Source organism: Kryptolebias marmoratus, linkage group LG11 (assembly GCF_001649575.2).
Source record: "Kryptolebias marmoratus isolate JLee-2015 linkage group LG11, ASM164957v2, whole genome shotgun sequence".
In the NCBI taxonomy this organism is placed as follows: Eukaryota; Metazoa; Chordata; class Actinopteri; order Cyprinodontiformes; family Rivulidae; genus Kryptolebias; species Kryptolebias marmoratus.
In genome coordinates, this window is record NC_051440.1 from 214,525 (window position 1) to 238,066 (window position 23,542).

Genomic DNA, 23,542 nt, shown 5'->3' on the forward strand with positions numbered 1-23,542 from the left:
AGGCCTTCGCAGCGCTGTCGCTGCTCGGGCCTAACTACTGAAAGTGTTATGATTTTGTAAACTATATTTAATTAAACTAAGTTTGTATTTGACAGACAAGTCTGGCTGGTAACTTTAATGTAGGTTCATTCTTACCAACCAGTGGCACTTTAAGCAGCACTTCAGTTAGGAGAGTGTCTCACAAACAGTTGCCACTGTGCTACACATGATACATTCAGTAATGCATTGCAAACGCTCAAGCTATGAAGTTGGCATTCAGACATATGGTGTTCTATAATCATGGCTGCAGACAGTCTGGAGACCGATTACATCAGTGATATTGCTTCAGCCATTATTAGGTTTTGTGGAAATGAAGTTTGCTGATGAAACGATTTGTGCGCATGTGTGTGTAAATTAAGACTGTCTGGATACATCTGAAGGTTGTGTGTGCTGGCTTGTGCAGCAAAAGGATATTGTCTGACCCTGCCCATAGATAAAGGCTTTCCTCTGAAGGCTACTTCACAAGTCAACAGTGATTGGCCTGATAAAGCTCAGTCTGCAGATGGCTGCTGGAGCTTATCTCTCAGCGAGTCTGAAGATAAGCATTTCATGGTAGCTTGTACCAGAAATGGTGGACATCTCCCAACAAGGATTTCAGCACAAGGATTTCACAAATTCATAAGAAACTCTCAGACAGGAAAATACAAGCTGCATTTCACTGGATGGGTCTGAAATGAAATCTGCATCATTTGACTTTCACTATGTGTAATATTATTTTGATATTGCTGGAAAAATCAGACATTTACTACTGGAACAAAAACACGCACATTCATGTTCAAAATGACAACAGCTGCCCAGCCACAATGCAGTAAATCATATGGCATAAACAGGAAAAAGCACACTGCTAGTCCCATGTCAGCAGGATAGGAAACGATAAACCTGTATTTCAGCTGATGGCAGTCATGCAGTGTGTCCCAACTCAGCGGCCGCATCCTTCGAAGGACCCGGCCTACCCGGTATATGTACGAAGTCAGCGGTTATGAACTGGGACGATCTAGCCTTCAAATTTACCTCGGCGTATGTCCTGTCACCTAGCAACCGTAACAGTGCGCAACCAGAAAAACAGAAAATGGAGACAGAAATTTTATTAAGTTTTTTATACCACTTTTTTAATATTAGAAGAATTACAAGAATTGTATCGTCGCCGCCAGCAGCTTTTATATATTTTGATGAGAGACCGTCCTATCCAGGTAACTTAATTTTCTTTTTTTGTCTACAAAATTTCAAGGAAAAACTGTTAACTTATGCTGGTTTCATGGATAATTTCAGTGACTGAAAGATTACACTATAATGTATTAACTTTAACTTTTGCACAATAAATAAAATCTAAATGTATCTTAAATTTGGATTACAGCGTAACATTATCCAATATTAGTTTTATTTTATAAGATCCATTAGTACATAAAGTTGTAAAAATGTTGAAATCAGGGTCTTTCATTTTTTAAAATTCTATTAATAAAATAGCACTTAAGTGTTTTCACTGCACATCATCATATTTACCTTAAGCCTCATAACTGTGATAATCCTTTGATATTTTATAAAAAAATTAAATCACACCATTGAACTAATGTTTTTGTTGTTCTCTACATTTCCTTAACCAGACCAGACCCTTATACTGCAGGATAAACCTCAGTGTCCCAGTCCTGGACCGTTTTTTTAATGGAGAAGATCCTAGACCAGATTTTCGATTAAGCAGGGAGTCTCTGGCAGTGTTGCTTAATCTTCTGAACCTGGATCAACAACATGGTTGGGGTGCCACAATTGAGACCCTGGTGTTTCTTTTCTGGCTGGCAAGTGGAGCATCCTACAGGGTGGTGTCAAGAGTGTTTGGGATGTCTCGTTCTACTGTCCACCGCATCGTCTATCATATAACAGAAGAGGTGGTGGCCGTTCGCCACCAGGTCATCCACCTCCCTAAAAACCCAGAGGACCTGGAGGTAGTGTCTCATGTGTTTGCAGGGCTGGCACGCCACAGAGCTTTTGTGAAAGCAGCAGGTGCGATTGCCGGCTGCCACATCCGGATCAAGCCTCCGAGCGGCCCTGATGGTCAGTGCTACAGAAACAGAAAGCTGTTTCCTTCCATTATCCTCCAGGCAGTGTGTGACCATCGTGGCCGCTTCATTGACACGTACGTGGGCTGGCCTGGGTTGGTGCATGATTCCAGGGTGTTCCGCCACAGCCCACAGTACAGGTAGTCAGTCTACCCTCCTCCAGGGCATTTTATCCTTGCAGATGGAGGGTACCCATGCCTCCAAAGTCCACTCCCCCTCATCACTCCGTACAAGAGGCCACTACAAGGTGTGGGAGCCCAGCGGAGGATGAGCCTGAGGAAGATGTTGCAGAGGATGAGGGGGAAGGCTGGTTTGGAAGCAGTCAGCGGTGCTCTCTGGCGGGACCAACTGTCTACTGAGGTGTCTGCCCCGGAGGAGGTATCAGCAGACCAGGACTACTTTCAATAGGCAAATAATCCATATTTGAATCTGTAGTTTCAAACAGCACTTTGTACTGTAGTAAAGATTATCCATTATCTCCTGTTTGCATGTTTATGGATACGTCATAGTGATGTGGCAGCCGTCGACTGAGCCAGCCCTGCAAACCTGTTGATGGACGATGCAGTGGACAGTGAGAGGATGCATCCCAAAGTACTCTCAGCAGAACTCCTTGTATGATGTTCCACTCACTGACCAGAAAAGATCAGCCACGGGTTTCAGTTGCAGCACTCCACCCATGTCTTTGATCCTTCGTCGCCCGATCCAGCAGCACTGCCAGAGACTTCCTGTTTAGTGAATAAAAGTTTAAATAAACGGTCCAGGAAGAGGACATATTAATTTTCCCTCTGACTAGCAGACACCTGTCAAACACGGACACGGACACCCCAAGTATGTAACATTTTCCCTCTGAAAACGTTACATAGCGGACACCGTATGTAACGTTGGTAACGTGGTAACGAGACTTACTGCCAAAAAACCCCCTAAAACGAAATATCGTGCGCATGATTTTTGCAACCGGAAATTCTTGGATAGTAAAGCTCTCTGGAAAATGGCTATTCGTGGCGGCGGCAAAAGAAAAACTCTCAGTTTGGATCAGCGTGTGGTGATCAATGCCAGACAGTCTTGTAGAGCAGTTGCTCAGGAGTATGGGTGTGGAAAGACGCAAATTGCGCGGATACTAGTATACATTTGTTGTTGGATTCTAATAAAATAGATCAGTGTGAAATTTGGTGTTCATTTTCTCACCACAATTTACTGTCCCTCTCATGAAGGGACACCTGCTATTAAGGGACACTTTGGCCCAGATTTAGGGGTGTCCCTACATCGCAGGTACTGCTGTATTCCCTGCCTCTTGAACAGTAACTGCTGGAAATCGGCACCAATTCCCTGTGACTCAGAAAGGAGAAGAAGATAAAGAAAATGGCTGGATGGATGGTTGGATGGTTTTAAAAATAATTACTTTCATGTGGAATCAACTGTCAGACTTTGGCCTGATAACACTAAAGTACACTCAGAATACCACCACTTGTGCCATTTGCAAACCAATTTATTTTATTTATTTTTCCAATCCATCGCCAGTCTACACGTACACCAATTTATGTCTGAATAAAAGCTAATATGTACGTCAGTGAGTAAGCTTTGTGCTACTCAAAATTGTGGTTTACAGATATATTTTTTTAATATAATCTAACTGACACAAGCCATTGCAACATTCTTTAAGTTAGAATAATAAAAAAACTGTACCACTTCCAAATAAGAGCAACAGAAATGTGCTTTGTTAATATTGAATTAATCATGAATTAACCATAACCTAATGGTAGATAGGTGAATACTTTTTCATAGACCCATCATTAGAAAATGCTGTGTTAAAGGTTAGTTAATGTTGTTGTAACCTTTTTAGAAAGTGCTACCAAAATGTGTTTTATGATATGTCACCAACATGTCTGGTAAATGGCACCAATTAGAACTGGTTTAACACCTGGTCCAAACACAAACACAACTTGTATTGCCATCAAAACAACACTTCACATACGGTACATTAAAATATTCTCTCTGCAGAGAAACTGGAATAAGTCTTTTTTTTAATGGAACGAGGAGGATGTGTTTCAGTGTGTTAACATGTATGTGTTTGAGGTGGCCTGAGTGTTTTTCTTCAATCCGTTGTGTCAAGTGTTGTTAAAATGTCATTGCACAGGTAATGCAGAGTAGTAGCGTGGCATGAAGACAAACAGTGCATATACTGAGGTGTGTCTCACCTCCACCTGCAGCTCCTTGGCCATGGCTGCCTGCAGTTCAATGGGAACGGTGCACTCCAGTGTGTTTCCTACCAGAGTCAAAGTCTCACAACTGTGGTTGGAAACCGTTAGCACCTGACACTTCATTGCCTCTTTGTCCATCCGATCACCCTACAGATGAGAGTAGGTGGAGAGAAGAGAGAGAAAGAAGAAGGAAGCAGCGAAAAATATGTCATTGTTATATTTCTACTCTGAAACACAATCCAACCAAATGTTTAACCTTACTATACAAGGTGTTATCAGGTATCTTTGCTTTTTTTGGTTGCACTCATATTGTTTTGAGGCTATAATTTTGAGTCATTGGGCCACAGTTTCACACTCCAGTCCACTGGTTGGCGATACCTGATAGCATTGCATGTTAAATGTTTTGTTATCAAAGGGAAAACAAGTTTGAGTGAGGTTTCACCAGGAATTTGACTCAATTTCTATGACTTTGAAGTCCCTCTGTGATAAACTGTACAAATTGTCAAGGTGGGTGGAGAAGGAGGCAAACCCAGAGCGCAGACTCGTTGTAAAAACTAAAAGAAAACTCATTTATTTACAATAAACACAAAACAAAGGCTGACGTGGCAGGAAACTAAACATAAAATCCAGGAACGAGGCACAAGCAAACCTGAGACAAGACAGGAGGATAACCGGACAGAGAATGAAACGAGGAAGTGACAATGAACCAGCAGTGAGTGGAGGAAATGACCAGGTTTTAAACACAGGAGAAAAAGTGGGCACAGGTGAGATGATTATGAAACCAGGAGTCGGTGTAGATGAGCATGGCAAGTAAACAAGTGACAGACGGAGGAGAGGTGAATACTGACAGACACAGAGAACCAGACCACATGAAAACAACAAACCCAAATCCAAAAAGAGACCATAAACAAAACACTAAATACAACAAAAAACATACAAAACCGAATCCTGACACAAATGTGCTTCACAGCAAAACTTTTAGGGAATATTTCCTCAAAACAAAAGTCCATTTTGTTTTCTTTCTTCTGTTTGTAGTTATTTATGTGGTTTTTGCTCACTGTGTCTTTGGTGCCACTTTTGCAATGGGTGTTTTATCATATAATGTTCAGTGAAAAATTCTGGGCTTCATATTAACAACCATACAGAGACCTGGAGGACTAATGCTTGCAATCAAGCAGACTGTAAGATAAACTGTCTATTTCATGGTTGCTAGCTGGCATAGGTTTGCCCTAAATTTATGTTATTCTTGTCCAAATTTGTAATATAAATTAATTAAACAGGAAGAATGCGCTCTATGCAATTTACAGACCTTTAAAAAAGTGAAGTGTTATCAATTGTTGTGCACCTTTAAAACAATTTTTAAAGAGATTTTAAAAGGCATATTTTGGAAACATATTCACAGCTTATTTAATAGACTTGATCAAAAACTATTTATTGTAGGACTATAAGAAGTATTTATGAGCAGACAGTATCTTATCTGCAGCAGACAGTTGTCAAAGTGAATTTTGAACAAACAAGATATTAAGTGTTTTTACACCTTCTTACATTTGTATGAGACAATTTTATTGTTTCTATTTTTTGAAAAGAATGTTTGTGTTGTCATGCTATTATCGATTAACTGAAATCTTTATCTTTGGGCTGCAAATGTTGGCAACAATTTACAAATTGCATTTTGGAGGGAATTTCAAAAACGTCTCAAAATGTTCATGATTATCTTGTTTCCATGGAATTTTGAAAATGTTTAAAAAGTTTGCTTAAAAAAATTACTCTCAAAGTAGTCACAGGGTTGTTGTAGGCATCTAAAAACCTGTTTTGACTCTTTCTACATTTAGCCAATCAAATAGTGTAGGAAATGTGACAAAAAAAGAGTAAATTATGATCAAATTTAGACATAATTATGATCCTTTGTGACTAAGTTGCAACAAAAATGTTTGCATGTCATTTGCAGGAATATCACATGAATGTCACAATTTATTTGTGACATTTGTGACAAATAGCCAACTTTTAATTAAATTTTTGTTCATCATCAAGTATGTTTTCGATAGTGTTGGTTAGTTTGCTTGTCTGTCCGTCTGTCTGTCTGTTAGCAAGATTACTTCAAATCAATTGAACAGATTTTGAAAAAATTTTTAGGAGATATTGGGGTTGTCACACAGGTAATTAAACTCTGGTAGTGATTCAGATCATGATACAGATCCTACAATTTTTGATGACCCTATGGCCTTGACAGAGGTTTGCACTCTCCAAGTGCTTCTAGTTGGTTTTTAAACCTGGACATTCATGGCTGTAGCCTCAGAGGTTTTTTTGTCAGAAGAGACCTTCCAGCATGTGTCAAAATACAGCTCTAACTCTGTAGAATTATGGAAACTGAATTGAGAAAATTTATTACACAACTTTTTTACGCCCGTCCTAAGACAGGACGCATTATTTTATGGTATGCCATTCTTCTGTCCATCTGTCTGGGCAATTTATTGACCGAGCTCTAAATAACTCTAAAAAACTCTTTACCATAGAAATGTCAAACTTCACATCTGGACACCTCATGGGTCACGGATGATCCCTATTGATATCAAGGTTATGGGGTCAAAGCTCAAGGTCACAGGTGAACCCTTTGAGAAAACCTCTGTGCCCCAACACTAGATGCATGTATTCTATGAATAACTATGACAATTTTCTGACAGGTTATGTAGTGTTGGTGGTACTCTCGTTCTAACATGTTCAAAAGTCAAGCGACAAGATGTGGGCCTCTGCAACTCAAAAAGGGAAATTGAGAACACCTGTGACCGTTTCAAGACGTTTTGGTGACTCCTTGTGAATGCCTTTCACCAACTAGTCACAGCCATGTGAGATACTAGCTTCAGTCTGACAAGAGTTGTTTTGTTTCTCTGGTCAACAGTTAGTCTCAGTCAACAGGCTGTATAATCTCACTCATACAGATCTCTCTTCAGGAAAAGACCTTCAAAGACAAAATGCCTAGTTTTACAGTTTGAAACTGTTGCTTTGGGATTCCCCTGGTGGAACTGAGTCATGGCTGATCAGAAGCAGAATGTACTTCTCAGTTTGCTTTAGTTGTGCAACTTCTGGTAGTTCAACTACCAGTCCTTTATCAAATCTGATGGGATCTGAAGGGAAATACAGTTAATGTTTTACTTTGCTTGATGGAAAGTTGTGGGAAAACAAAGAGCTTCATTTGCTTTTCTCTTTCCACTTATTCTCTGACTTTCCTTGCCATGCTTTCCTGATCCCTCTTCTCTCTCTCTCTCTCTCTCTCCCTCGCTCTCACACACACACACACACACATACACACACACACACACACAACTTGTTTGAGTGTAGCACAGGGCAATAAAGAGAATGATCACATTCCTTGCGTGACAGTTTGGGATTTTCCAATTTGACACAGACCGGAGCCTCGCACCTGTTCCTGCACACACACATTTTCTTTCTTATACAAACACACAGCACTTTGGCTGCCTGCACCCACAGCGAGACAATTCACTAACTCACTGCACTGGCAATATAACCACGCGCCGAGACAAGATAATCAAATGCAAACATCATCTTGTGTGTTTCCCTGCTGTAGCATACAGAGAGCTGAAAGGTGGTAAAGTTATGAAAAAAGGTGTCATAGAGATTACAGTAATTCAAAATAAACTGTCAGGAAGATAAATGGCACAGAGTCTCCTGTAAGTCGCCTGCATAATGATTGGCAGCGATAAGAGCCTGGTTCTGAGCCAAAGCCAACAGCTTAAGTCCTTTATGTGTCAGGATAGAAGAGCAAAACTGTCAGCCAAAGGTAAATATTTCTTTGTTGGCCGTTTGCTGCAATTTCAGGGCAAGACTTATCAGATGGCACTAAATGAGACTAACATTCAGCCTTTACTGGAGGTCACAGCAAAGCATGGTTATCAGATGGCATTAAATGTGGTCTATTTCACCATGATGCCTTTTACCACCAACCCCCCCATCCAGCCCCGGGTGAAAACAGGAGTTGGCTGTCTGGGTCGAAGGGAGAGATGAAGGGGGATAGATGTTTGGCTGGTGGTGGGTTTAGTATTGGGGCCAAGGTCACGTCTGGGAAAGGGGGAAAGAAGAAAATGAAAAACTAGAACAACAACAAAAAACTTGTCAGGTTCCCTTGCGACAAGTTCAGCATAGCTGCCACAAACTGTCGAACTGCAGTCAAGACAAAAAAATAAAAAGAAATGCATATTTCATTGTGTTCCTAAAACAGGGTCTGGTGGCTTGTTTGAAAGGCAGCATTAAAATGTCAAGAGGTTTAACCTCAGCAAGAACAATACAAGTCAACAGAGAGCATAGAGGTACAACAGCAAAAAGATGGGGATGTTGGGGAGGAGGGTGTAAACGATGGGAAACAGACTCCACTTCCTGCTTTTCTTTCTGTATTGTTTCCTTCCCAGCTTGACCTGGGCTATGAACGGCTGTACGTGTGAATGTCTGCGACAGCTCTGAGGTGAAGCACACCGACCTGGCTCTGAAATGTAAACTTGAAGAGAATAAACATAAACTCGAAGCAATATTTGTGAAAGTTAGCAGACTGTGCATGGTACCTCTTTTGCATTTGAAATTCGCCACAGCTCATAAATAAAGGTTTTCTTACTCAACATCCATAAAAAACGAGAATGTTCTGCAGTATTCATTTGCACCTATTTCTGCCACTTTTTCTTCTGCAGGGTCAGTGTAAAGCAATAACTTTACCAAAGGTTACTGTTCTGTAACTGATCTGTGTTGTTCAGCATTTTGATACTGGGAGGTTCTGAGTAAAGAAAATGGAGGTAAAATTGTCAGATGTTTTTGTTTTTAGGTACAAGCACCCTTACTTTCAGTTCCACAATGCTCTTGTTGTCCTTAGATGTAAGCTTCGGGTCCTGGAATAGAGGGTCCTCTACGTAGATCAGGTCCCATTGATTTGTTTTGTAGCCATCCAGGACAAACTCCACCTTGGTGACCACCGGTGGTTGGAGGGCCAGTTTGGCCAAAGAGGGAGTGGTGCACTGGATTGAGGTTTGGTTTTCACCATACACACAACTCTGAAGAAGAAACATATTTGACACATAGACAAACACATAGTGGTTAGAGAAAGGAAACTCTTGACTGTAAACAAAAGAACAAGACATAAAAATCCAAAGACATTTAAAGGGCGTCAACGCAGCTACTGCCAGATAATTCAACATCCATCAACTCTATTCAGTGATTTGGGACATGCTTTTGTAAAATCATCTAAGCTGACAAAATGTTGATGGTCTGATGTATAAACTGTAAAAGAAGAGTAAAGACAACTAAGATCAAAAGAAATGTTAAAGCTGCTGCCAGGGGCTCATTAGGGTCACCATGGTAACTACACTCTTGTGCCTCTCACTCCCTGACAGCCCTCTTATTAAGACAGGCAGAGAGAAATGTAGGATAAGCATCAGTCATTGTGTAAAAACTATAAGTCATCTTTAAAGTGACAAAAGCATCAGGGCGCCACACATGAAAAGGTTTGAAAAGCAAATTGTGAACACAACACACATTTTCTCCTTGGCTTTTAATCCAGAGTGAGTTATTATCTCCGTCTAAATCTTTACCTTTTTAACTTGTACTATTTAAAAATTTTCCGTAACTCCTTTTGTTTTATTTCCTTTCTCTCTTACATTGTTTTGTACAACACTTTGGTCTGCTGTTATGTTGTTTTTTAAGTGCTTTAGAAATAAAGTGGTATGATATGGTATGGTATTAGGCATTTGAGAGAAAATCAAATGTCATATAGCAGTGAGAGAAAGGTAGAAGGTAGAAGAAATGTAAAGCTTGAGGGTTTACGTAGTCAGTTTACAAAATTTTGAAAGTTTAAACAGCTCAAAGCTGAACATCACAGCTCCAAAAATAATACAAATGTGGTTGTCAAAACTGTTAAAGATATAAAACTGCAAGTTCAGTCATTTAAAGTCCATCCTTCTCTGACCTGTTTAAACTTTAAATTAGGTTTCTATTGTGAAGTATGTCTGAGCTTTAGAGCTCCAAATTTCCAATGTTGTGCATGTGGAAACCTTTTGCAGTTTATTTCTTTACTATTTTGTTCATGTCACATGATGCACTGCAACCAAAATTCATAGCATAGGATTCCCAATAGCATTGATGTTTTGTACAGGTTTTTCCAGAACTATGGGAAGAGTAGCAAATTGAAAACTGGCCAAAAAACAATAAGAGGACTTCAATTCTTATGCACCATTAATTAAATCCAAATTTCATTTTCAGCCTTGACAATTCCTTTTATACGCAATACTTCTTTATAGCTGCTGTTATGGCACAAGGACACAACAGTTTCTTTTTCATTGTGTATTCAGCCAAGGCAAGACTCCAAGGTTTTGTTTGGTTTTACTTTTTGTCATTTGGACCTCCAAGCCAAAGATGTATTGGAACAAACAAAGGACACTGACCATAGATAAACTTGGAATACCTTGAATGGTCAAGACAAACCCTTTGTGTTACCAAGGTTCTTGTCAGTTCACATCTTTATGGATGATATTTGTTGATTCTTAAAAAAGCCTATGTCTTTTAGTGGGCTGCAGCTCAAGCCCAAATCATGAATTCTACCACTGTGTTTAAGAAGTGGGCATCTCTGTTATCTTTGCTGAAAGTCTTAGGCAATCTTAGGATTGTAACTAGCCATTTCCAAACAAATCGTCCCTAATTTCCTTGAGCTTTTTCCTACTTTGGCATCATTTGTTTTATGTTTTCAGGTTGGGAACTATTCTTTGTTAGACTGAGGATCTAGAGCAGGGATCTCCAATCCTGGTCCTCGAGGGCCACTATTCTGCATGTGTTACTTGTTTCCCTGCTCCAACACACCTGATTCAGTGGTTAAATTACCTCTTCATGTTCTGCAGAAGCCTGTTAATCACCAACTGATTGGAGCAGAGAAGCAAGTAAAACATGCAGGATAGTGGCCCTCGAGGACCAGGATTGGAGACCACTGATCTAGAGTATCTATAAAGGTTGGGCTGGCCTTTCTTAACTGTGACTGAGAACAAGTAGTGGGCCATAGATACCAAACTTTTTATTACCTCACTTTTTCATGGTGTTCACATCCTATTATTCTGGGTTAAATTACATGAAACATAACTAGCAAACTAATCGTGGTTCAAATGTTGAAATTAATTTTGTATTTTAATTTTCAGAAGAAGAAATTATGACCATAGATGCCAAAACTTTAGAACACACTCAAATGAAAACTGACTGTTGCAGTTTCATTATCGCACTTTGCCTCGATAAGGTAAAATAATTTTACTGTTTAGGTCCCAAAGAGTCACTAACTCGCATAACTGAAAATCAACCATAAACAAAATACAAAAGGGGACAGGAGTGGTCTGCTAGTGAGCTGACCATCTGCATAACTCATTGGTAATGGAGCTCAGGTGTAAATTCAAATTGGAAGGCCCGCTTCAGCCTCACCTGCATCATCCAATCGCTGAGTCATGCGCTTCTACTGCAGCCTATCAGCATCAGACCGAACCTCGTCTTTAAAAGGACCTCCATCCATGGCTTCATCTGTTCACCAGCAGAACTTCAACCCACCTCCGGCCCTTCTCCACCCTTATTTTCTCAGCTCCTTCAAGCTTCCTTGCTCTCTTCAACCTCCACCACCAGTGTCTGGCCCGGGGAAAATGCCTCTAATCCTCATCCTAAGATTCTCATCCAAGCTTATTGCTATTCACAGCACCCTCGTCTTCTGCTGGGATCCGAGCGCCAAAATCTTATGTCTTTCATGTCTAATAAAACTATCTAATTGCAGCTTTTCTCTGTGTGAATCTGTCCAGGTTGAAAAAAAATTTCAGTCAGAAAGAGAGCTTTTAATTTAAGGAAAGACAACATCTGTATTTGTTTCCATGTGGTGTGTACTATGGTTGAACTATAAATAGTAGACCGCAGCTGGCGGGTGGAACATGTTCACAATCGGTTAGAACCAGTTTGCATATATAAAGATTAGAGTCTACAGAAATTACTGTCTGAAGCCTAATAAAATGCCAAATGTGACTCATTTGGGCTTAGTTATGTATATTACAGAGTTTTCTTCAAGAATGAAGTGATAAAAAAATAATCTGTGCTACAAACAGAAAGGGAGGAGGGGAGGAGATCTGGAGACAGACTCTTCTGTAACAACACTCACATGTGGCTGTCTCTAGGTCTCTATGAATCAGACTTAGTTATAGAATGAACAAATGCTTTGAGACATCAGCCATCGGTTTGTAAACAGCATTTTTGAAGCATTAAACTATCTCCACCTTGGCCTTTGTGAACAGGAGTTTACTGCATTTGGATAAGAAGGAAGTGAAATATTCTCACCATTCTGAAATGGGGTTCTGTAGCAAAGTTTCAAGAATTAATATATTTTACTTGTTGTAGATAGCTTTTAGAATGGCCTCTGTTTGGAAAAACAGAGTTTACGTTTGACAAATATGATGAGCTAATAACTAGTCTGTATGCAAACAAGACCAAAGTTCTAAACTTAAAACAAGTTCAATGTCAAAAATTTCAAAACGGTTTCTGTAAGTGCTGTTTTTTCAGCCTGTTTATTATCAGTTTCACATTACTGTGGGGTTTTGAGTTTTTATTTGTGGTTTTGTTTATTGTTTTCATGATTTCGGTTTATGTTCAGTTACTCTTGTTGTTAGTTTGGGTCTTGTTACTTGTGCCTTTGTTTTCTGTCACCATTCACTCTTCCTCAGTTACTCACTTGTCTCCCTGCCACGCCCATCTACACCTGTCCCTGCTCTGTAATCATGCCACCTGTTCCAACTCACCTCGATATCCTCAGTGTTCAAAACCCGGTCACTCCTTCCATACCTCGCTGGTCCATTGTTTGTGTGTCCTGTTTCTGTCCTGTCTATTCCCGGTTGGTCATGTTCCTGCTCCCTGCTCCAGTTAGTACTTTGTTCCTGTCTTTAGTTTTTTATTTTAGTTTGTCTTCAGTTTTGGGCTGCCACGTCAGCATTTTTGTTCTGTTTTATCCTTTAGTTAAATAAATTACTTTCCTTTTAAAATGAGTCTGCGCACTGGGTTCGTCTCCATCATCTCCACCCAACATGACAATTACATGGTTATTTCAACATAAATTTCTGCCATAATTGACCAAGGCTGCATCAAAAGTGATACAGTTAGCTGCTGCTGCTGTTTACGCTCACAAATAAACAGAATTATTAAAGAATAATCATGTAATACAAAATTTGTGCTTTGTAAACATTTCTGAAATAACATTTGAACATATTGCTATGATATTTTTGAGACCCAAGCTGCTTTTAAGACTAACTACAGATTAACTTTGGTCTTGGCTGTGTTTGGACTAGCCATTTGATGATCAGTCCTGTCAGATTTATATTCTTTTTCTCTAAACTGATGTCATCTAGAGAGGTATCTACATCAAGTTAGGTACATTTTCTACAGAACCCCTGTTCACAATGTCCATTATATTTTTTGAAAAAAAAAAAAAAAAACTGGAAAGAGTTGTTAATTTTTTTTTGACAACATGTATGTTTTTCATTTTTAATTTTCACCAGACCGCACATACAGTCTATCAATCTGAAACTAAAGATAAAAATAAAAGTTCAGAGAAACAGAAAAATAACTAAGTGCCCTAACATAAAAGTTGGTGTTGATCTTGATTACATTAGTACATTAATGTGATCAGTTTAGAGAGTGCTTGCAAAATGGTATTTGTTTGTCTTTTAAATGAAGTGAAGTGAAATTTATTTATATAGCACTTTTCTGCACAAGGCGAGAACAAAATTACAGACAAAATACAAGAGAAGAAACCAAACTAAACAAAAATACAAAGTTACAGAACATGGTAATGCCAATTAAGGTACAAGGTACAAGATAACTAAGCTAAAACATGACAATGTTAACTAAGGTACAGGATAACTAAACTACTAAAACATGATATTACTAAACTAAGCCACTAAGAATCTAGCTAACAGTGCCAAGGCCCGCTAAAACAGCCAACATAAAAAATACAAAGTTAATTGAATTGATAGAAATAAAAACATCGATGTGGTATAATGCTAAGAGGTACCAAAAAAAAAAAAGGCCTGCTAACAGCCAATATGAATATGATAATGACAATAATAATAATAATAAACTAAGAGGTACCAAAAGAAGGCCCGCTAACAGTCAATTATATATAATATGATAACTAATTGTACAGTAACTAAGCTAAGTGTACAGGAAGGCTAAACAAGCTAAAACATGACAATGCTAAAACTAACAGTACCGAACTATCTAAAAGTACCCCAGGCCCGCTATACAGCTGAAGTAATAATTACTGACTAAGATAATGAAAGAGGGAGGGAGGGGGAGGGAAAAAAGAAAAAAAAACAAAAACAGGTTTAACAAGTTTGTTGCCTTGTAAACTACAACAGACACCTCCCCCTTTTACTTTATCTCAAGGCCTTCATGTTTCATATTTAAATTTGTATGAGTAAAAAAGCTAGGGGTGAAACATAGGTTAATTCACTACACAATCTAAAAATAAGTCTTAGTAACATGTAAGTAGCCTGCTTTTTTTTAGTTTGTGTGTGTGCATGTGTGTGTGTGTGAGGAGGGGGGGGTTCCTGATTTAGGAAAAGTGGACCTTTTTAGCCAGGGTATGGGGGGCACTTATGTTTCCTGAAGCTCCTGCATTTTAAGAGTTTTAGTAGATTAAAAACTGTAGTTCTGATGTACATGGTTTGCTGGAGGATGGCACAGCGATGCAGTGGTTAGAGCTGTCGCCTTCCAGCAAGAAAGCTGCAGGATCGCTTCCCAATCTGAGGCTTTTCTGAGTCGAGTTTGCATGTTCTCCCTGTGCTTCCATGGGTTTACTCTGGGCATTCCGGTTTCCTCCCACAGACTGAAAACATGCATGTTAGGTTAATTGGTAACTCTGACACTTCCCCTAGGTGAGAGTGTGAACGGTTGTTTGTTTCTGTGTCCCTGTGACGGACTTGCAACCTGTTCAGGGTGTACCCCTCCACTCACACAGTGATGGCTGGAGATAGACACCAGCTCCCAACGACCCAGAAAGGAGAACCGGGTTAAGAAAATGGATAGATGATACAGATATAATTATACATTATAACAATTATAATGTTGTCCACCATGTCATGTCTTAATCTGAAAAAAAGAAAGCCCAGCTCCACCCTCCTTGAGGGTTTCTTTGCAAACACATCAACTAGCTGTAGTTCCCATGGCAGGCCACTAGTTGACACTTACACTTGCATGTGCGCAGACACCAGTCTCTCCAGCATGTAAAAAGTTACATCCAAAATGGGTAATACACAGAGTTTTGTTTGAACTGACTCTGAGGTTGGATTGCTGCTACATGTTGAAAAGAGTGACTAACATAAACAGCACTCTGTTATTTACCATTATTAGGGTTCCAAGCCCGCAGAAGCGAGTGGACGGCAAATGCAAGGCATGGTCGTTCGCCTGCTCCCAGCGGAGCAGAGAACCCTGTTGTTTTTGTACGGATTTTTCATCCGTACAATTTCTTCTCCGGTAAAACGCGTTGGCCAGAAAAAACAGAAACCGCTGGGGAAAAGCCAACCAGACAGTATGATAGAAAAACCTTGCCAATACTCAGACCTAGGGGGCGCTATAGTAAAGGACAACGCGTTTTTGATAATAACTCCTAAGCCGCACGTCCTACACTCAAAATCTTGATGGGATCTTAAATTTTGGATGATTCTGCATCACTTTTACATTGGCCACGCCCACTTCCGCCTAACTACATTTTTTGAACGATAAAGGCAAAACCTACTTTCGAATACTACTCCCACATTATAAGCTGGATCAATGTGAAACTTGGTACATAACATCTATAAACTGATCTGCTGAAGCGATGATGAAGAAGTTTTAAAATTTTTTAATTTTGTGCGAGTGACGCAATACCAAATCTTTCAGCGCTAGCTAGCACAACGGTTAACTATGAATATCTCCGCCATACTTAAAGATTATGGAAAATGCATTTAGATCCCAATAGTGGATGAGATATTGCCACTTCGTAATACATTTAATGCAGTTATACCGGTAGGAGACACTATAATTTCAAAAAGTTTATATCTGAATAACCGCTAGATGGATTTACACCATTTACAGCCGTAGCAGCCCAGATGGTCATACATGAATCCACTCTGTAAGTTAGGCACATCTGCAAATGCTAAAAGATAAAGACGCAAACACATTCAAATCCTGGAGCTCCAACTGAATAAAATTTGTGTTTCTGTGCATAAAGGTAGCATGAAGTTACCTAAGAAAAGGGATTCAAATAACCCTCCTAGACATACCAGAACAGAATAAATAGTGCTTCACTGTACAGTAACCTCCATATCTATACCCCCCACCCACACCGCCGCTAATGCATCCAGCAAAAGGATAGCTATTCAGTGAATTAGAGGAAACTTCAGTCAGTTGCATTGTTCAGTCAATGTCTCCTCTGTTTAAAGGAGAGGAGGTGAGAAGCTAAAGGTTGGAAGCAGCTGTAAATACAATTTCTGTGCAAATGGGGCAACCAGAAGGCTGAGAGAGTTACTGAGGGATGATGAGAGAAGCAGCCATCCCAAAAGGACCATTAGTGGTTACAGCATGCAAAAAAGTCAAGTCATAACAAAAGTGCTTGTCAAATCTAGAGTGATTTATACCAGAGCAGTTTTACTTAGTTTCATACCATTTATGTTTGTGTGATCAGATTAAAGACCTCTTGGTCAAATGTCTTTGTTTCTTTTCACAGAAAAAAGAAGTATCCTCACGCATTCTAAGAGTTGTGTCAGTGCTGATGCATGGTTTGATCAGAAGAACGTTTCGGGGACACATAAAAATGGAAAGAAATCCTATTTGACAAGTCACTTTCTAATAAGTTCCAGAAGCATTTTGCTAAATAAATGTTGAAAATCACAGATGGTTGTACGGGATTAAGTACCAACAAGGTTACAGTTTCTACACACTCTACAGTTTTGAACTGAAAAAGGTCCCATGCTGGTCAGTGAAACGTCTTCAACTAAAAAAAAAAATAGAAGCCCAGTTGCTTTGTTTTCCATTTCCTTAAGTCTTCCTCTTTAGGGATGTTTTCTTTTGTGACAGGAATGGACTTTTGAGTATACACATCAGGTAACCTCAAAAACTCATTTTGTTTTAAAGCAGCTACTTCCAAACCAGAGAGTTTGTAGCTACTTACAGGCTTTTCCTGACCCATGGTTTTTAGCATGATTTCCACTTTCTTTTCAGATGCATTTAACTGTATCATCAAAGCTTCAGTACTAAATGTTGCAGCGCTGCCTGGATCTAGAAAGGCATAAGTCTCCACTACCTTTGTTCCCTTTTCCAACTTTACCTTTACCGGCACAACTGACAGAGCACACTTATTCGACCCGGCCCTGGTATAGCTATCGATATTCAGACACAAGAGCATTTGAGACTGGTGATTCTTTACATTCAGCCTTAACTACTTGCCACTGTTCTTTTGATTCAATGTGCAGAACAGTAGGGTGGCTTTTATTACAGGTGAGGCATGTCAAACGCTGTGAACAATTTTTACTCATATGCCCTTTCTGTAAGCAGCCAAAACATAAACCTTTAGTTTTAAGAAATGTCACCTTTTCTTTGTTGGGTTTCTGCTGGAATGAGTCACATTTTGCTAAGGAATGTTTTCTGTTACAAAACAAGCACTGAGTTTGAACTACATCTTTATCTTCTTGGCTAAACTGAACCTGTTCCAGCTTCTGTTTGTCATTGCTTTGTTCAGAAACTGCAGCAACAGAAGTAGCAAAACTGCTGCTTTTAGTTTTTAAAGAAACCTTTGAAGGTTTTAAAGCCATCTTTTCTTTTGGATTTTGATTCTCTCCAAAAACAGGATCTAATGCAGCTCCTGTTTGTTTTTCCAGAAAATCAAGATCTTTAAACTTTACTCTACAATCATACTTTTCTGCTATGTCAACCACAATTAATCGCCACTTATCACGAAGCCTAAAAGGCAACTTCGAAACAAGAATCCTCATATTGGTTGAATTTTCAAGCTCGTCAATAAACCCAGCTTCATCCATTGTGTTGAAACAGCTTCTTAAAAAGAATGTATAAGCTCTTAAAGCTGCAGCATCATCAGACTTTAAAACTGACCAGTTCAGAGCCTTATTTATAAATGCAGAAGTTATTTTTGCTCTGTTACCGAAGTTCCACTCAAGCTGTCTTTTTGCTTCCACATAAGCAGTTTGTGGACTCATGTGCATACAACTTCTAACCAAGATTCTAGGCTGTCCTGTGGTAAACTGCTCTAAATAATAAAGCCTATCCTGCATGTTGTCTGTTTTAGTTTCTATTCCTTGCTCAAATGCCTTAAGAAAGGATCTAAAAAACAAAGGGTCACCACTAAAAATAGGAATTTCTAGAGATGGGAGGAGTGAAAGTCTCTGCTGTTTTATCAGCATCTCAGTGATTTCATTCTGCCTTTTCATGATCTCTGTTAGAGCACTGCTATGAACATCAACCTGAGAAGAGATGTGCTTTGACAGTGATTTCTGTTTTCTTTGAGCCTTTTGAGCTGTAGCAGCAGGTATAAACTCAGTAGATGTTGCAGAATCTGATGCATCATTTTCAACTTTAGTGCTGGAGTCATGACTTTTCTGATCATGCTTTGAGGTATAAATTAGCATTTTTGCATCCGCCGTCTTTAATTTAGTTCTTAAAGCCAATGCTTCTTTCCTTGCTTTTAACTGCACTTCTTCCAGTTCGAGCGCATGTTTTTCTTGCAGCGCATCCACCTCTGCTTTTAGAGCGGCTTTTTTCACCTCGGCTTCCTTCAGCGCCATTGAAGCTGCTCGGGAACTTTTACTTCGCGCACTCGAAGCTTTACTAACAATACTGGGCGCTTTACTAGCGACCTTCCTGAGTGGTTTAGCTGTGGTCCCAGATAACCTTTCAAAAACTTTGCTGATTGTTTGTTGCGCTGTCTGAGACACGCCGTCATCCGGCCCAATGTCGCTGTCATGAGATGCCGCCTCTAACTCAGTCGCAGATGCTGCATACAATTCTCGCTTCTGTGCATCAGGTTCACCATTCCTCCAAGTTTCGATTTCATCCAAAAATTCTTTAAAACTGATCAGCTTGGGTTCATACCAATCGCCGTGATCAGTTTCCTTTTCATCCTCATTCAGCAGACTTTGAACTGAAATTTGCAAGTCCATAAACTCCGCTAAATAATTATTAAATGTTTTCATATGCTCATTTATGGAGAGTTTTGATTCTCCCGCATCAATTAGGGCATGAATGTCATTTCTTTTTCTTGTCAGAACGCCAAGCTTGGCTCTACGCCTTTTAATCAAATTAAAGAGTTCTCGTTCCTTTTGAATCTCTTCCTGTTCCTCCATTGTCAACACAAAATTAGTTTCAGTAGATCCAGCAAACAATTGTCCATTAGAAACATTTCAAATTTCAGTTCAGTGTCTCTGCTCTTTCCAACAAAGTGTTGCATTTACTCACGAACTTTGTGCATCTTCTCCAAGTCCATTCCATTAAGTTTCAATCATCCAAGTCCAATGATCCAATCTTCCAAGCTTTTTTGATGTCCAAAACAATTTTTTGACTTAAATAACAAGGATTAAAAAAATACTTGATAGATTTTATTTTATTACACTTAATTTTATTTCTTTTATCTCCGCAGCCGCACCGGTGGATCGGTCGGACGTCTCTGCAGCAGCTCCGGTGGGTCGGACCGCCGCCACCACGTCTTCTCCGGTGGGTCGGACCGCTGCCACCACATCCTCTCCGGTGGAACGGACCGTTGCCTCTCCTCCTGCCTCCGAAAGGTTCGCTGACAGCGACACACCCCCAGCGTCTTCAGCCCGCCTTCTGGTTTCCCCCGATCTGTGCCACTTTGCCACCAATATCAAAGCCTCAGGACTTCCACTCACTGAATTTCTGGACATTTCTTCTCAAATAAATAGACTTATATCATCAACAGCCATAAATACAGATCCCAAACACAACTTAATCGCTTTTTTACTCATAGAAAAGATTCTTTTGTCCCGTCCTGGTCTTCTCAGTTTGGCTCACTTCTCCCACATCTACACCACGGTAATTCAGTTAAAAGGACATTTAAATAATCCATCTACCAGCTTTCAGCCACCTTCATCCCCAGCTCACCCTGTCACCTTTCAGTCTCGCCTCCAGAACCGCCTGCAGTGCCTCCAGATCCGCCTGCAGAGCCTTTAGTCCCGTCTCCTGACTCGCCTACAGAGCTTTCAGTCCCACCTTCAGAACTGTCTGCCGAGCCCTGGGACCTCTCTGTGCCCTCTGCCGAGCCCGGGGACCTCTCTGTGCCCTCTGCCGAGCTCCCAGTAACATCTACAAAGTCTGTCAGCAGTTCTGAGGGGGACGGCGACGCCTCTCTGCCGGTCAGCGTTCCTGAGGGGGACGGCGACGCCTCTCTGCTGGTCAGCGTTCCTGAGGGGTACGGCAACTCCTCTCTGCCGGTCAGCGTTCCTGAGGGGGACGGCGACGCCTCTTTATCATCCCGTGTCTCGGTGGGGGTTGGAGGCAGCGCCCCACCGCCTGTCCGTGTCTCGTGGGGGTCGGAGGCAGCGCCCCACCGCCTGTCCGTGTCTCGGTGGGGGTCGGCAGTTATGCCCCACCGCCTGTCTTGGTCTTTGAGGGGATTGCGGACGACGACGCCTCAGCTTCCCCTCCTGGGTTACACCAAGGGTTCCGGTTGACGTCTCGCTCCGCTTCGCCACATAGAGGGTCTGGACCGACGCCTCGCCTCAGTCAGCCACGTCGAGGGTCTCACCCAGTCTCTGAGGGGGTCACCGAGGACGACGACGCCTCTCACCCAGTCTCCGAGGGGTTTTCGAGGGGGTCGCCAATGACAACTACGCCTCTCACTCAGTCTCCGAGGGGGTCGCCGAGGACGCTGTCGCCTCTCACCCAGTCTCTGAGGGGTTCGCCGATGACGCCGTCGCCTCTCACCCGGTCTCCGAAGGGGTCGCCTCAGCGCTGCTCCACCGAGGGTGGGGGTTGACGCCTCACTCTGCGCTGCTCCACTGAGGGTCGGGGTCGGCGCCTCGCTCTGCGCTGCTCCACCTGGGGTCGGGGTCAGCGCCTCCCTCAGCTCAGCCACGTCGAGAGGTTCGCGCTGCGCCCAGTCCTTCCGGCTCTCGCTGCGCCCAGTCCTCCCGGCTCTCGCCTGCTTGTCCACGTCAGCTTGGCTCTCGCCTGCTTGGTCCATGTCAGCCTGGCTCTCGCCTGTTCCACCGAGGACGGTGCCCGGGCCGTCTCTTAAGACTCTTGCCTCGCCGATTACGGTGCCCGGGCCGCCCTCCAGAACTCTTGCTCCGCCGAGGACGGCATCCGGGCCGCCCTCCTGAACGCTGGCTCCGCCGCGGGCGGCGTCCCGGTCGCCCGCTTGAACTCTTGCTCCGCCGCGGGCAGCATCCCGGTCGCCCGCGACATCCTCGAGAACTTTGATGGTTCCCTGGTTGGGCTGTTGGAATTTGTTTTGTTCCCCAGGCCGTTTGCCTGGTCGTTTTTTTGTTTGATGAATTTGTTTTGTTTTTGCCCTCCTTCCTGCATTTTGTTTTTCCCCCACCACCCTCCCGTGCTAGGTATTTTTGTTTTTTTTGGGGCCGTCTAGGGTCGGCCTTTGAGAGGGGGATACTGTGGTGATTTGGGTTTTCCGGTGTTTTGGTTTTGTTTCATTCTGATTTAGTTAATCGGTTTGTGTTTAGTTTCTGTTTCGTATTTTTCACTTCCTCCTTCCTCCTCAGTCTATCTCTCTCTGCCTTCCTGCCACGCCCACTTACACCTGTCCAAGTCTGGTAATCATGTCACCTGTCCCCACTTACCTGATTATCCTCAGCACTTTAAAACCCGGTCATTTATGTCTATACTCTGCTGGTCCATTGTCGTTGTTTGCTTGTTGTCTTGCCGTCATTTCCTGGTTCTGTTGCTCCGTGCTTATGCTCTGTTTATCTTTTTGTTTTGCTGCCATGTCAGCCTTTGTTTTGTTTATTCTTTAGTTTAATAAATTAGTTTCTTTTTAATATGAGTCTGCGTTCTGGGTTCGCCTCCGTCTCCACCCTTCATGACAGGGATAGACCGCTATAAGAGATCCTTCCTGCCCACTGCCATCAGCAACTATAACAACTCTTTAACAAAACCAGGATTATGAGCTAAAACAACATTTAATTTCCCTTTGGAATTAATAAAGTATTTTTAAATTGAATTGAATTTTTAAATTGATTTCATAATATGCTAATGCTTCTATGCAGTAATACACTCCTGATCAAAATCTTAAGACCAGTCAAAAAATTGCAAGAATTTGCATTTTGCACTATTGGATCTTAAGAAGGTTCTAAATAGAGCCTCACAATGTTAAAGGAAAAAATCAGTGCAAGAGACAAGACCTTTTGAGCAGGGAATTTTCTGCAAACTGCATTTACACTCAAACATGATTTTTTCAGCTGATCAAAAGTTTAAGACCATAGTCTTTAAAAGCCAAAAGCTGTGCAAAAATCTGGATGCCATGTCATTTTCTGTCAAGTCTTTACACTGTCAAGACCTCCTGATGGCAAAAGCAAAAAAGCTCACTGACTTTGAACGTGGTAGGATTGTTGAGCTGCATAAGCAAGGCCTCTCACAACGTGCCATCGCTGCTGAGGTTGGAGGCAGTAAGACAGTCATTTTGCATTTTTTTAAATGATCCTGAGGGTAATGGAACAAAAAAGTCAAGTGGTAGGCCCAAAAGAATTTCACCAGCTCTGAACCGCAGGATCCGATTGGCTGTCCGTCAAGACACGGGACGATCCTCTACCCAAATTAAGGCCATTACTGGTGCTGACTGCAGCCCAATAACCATCAGACAGCATCTGCGAGAGAAGGGCTTCAGAAACAAAAAACGTCTTCAAAGGCCATGTCTTCGTCAACGCCACAAAATTGCCCGTTTGGACCTTGCAAGGGTGCACCAAACATGGGACATTGAAAAGTGGAAGAAAGTTGTCTTCTTTGATGAGAAAAAATTTAACCTTGATGGTCCTGATGGCTTCCAATGTTACTGGCATGACAAGGAGATCCCACCTGAGATGTTTTCTACACGGCACAGTGGTGGGGGCGCCATCATGATTTAGGGTGCGTTTTCCTTCAATGGAACAATGGAGCTTCAGGTTGCGCAGGGGCGTCAAACAGCAGCTGGCTATGTGGAGATGTTGCAGCGGGCATCCCTCATGACTGAGGGCC

At 41.4% G+C, this 23,542-nt stretch overlaps 1 protein-coding gene across 1 annotated transcript in view; it reads right to left on the reverse strand.

Annotated features, from left to right (window-relative positions):
* met (MET proto-oncogene, receptor tyrosine kinase) overlaps positions 1-23,542 on the reverse strand; it is a 142,138-nt gene that overhangs the window by 37,859 nt on the left and 80,737 nt on the right. The window contains exons 11-12 of the mRNA XM_037978035.1: positions 9,130-9,339; positions 4,286-4,435 (exon numbers count right to left, since the gene is read on the reverse strand). Of these exons, the coding sequence (XP_037833963.1) occupies positions 4,286-4,435; positions 9,130-9,339 (360 nt within the window). The remainder of the gene's footprint in view (positions 1-4,285; positions 4,436-9,129; positions 9,340-23,542) is intronic.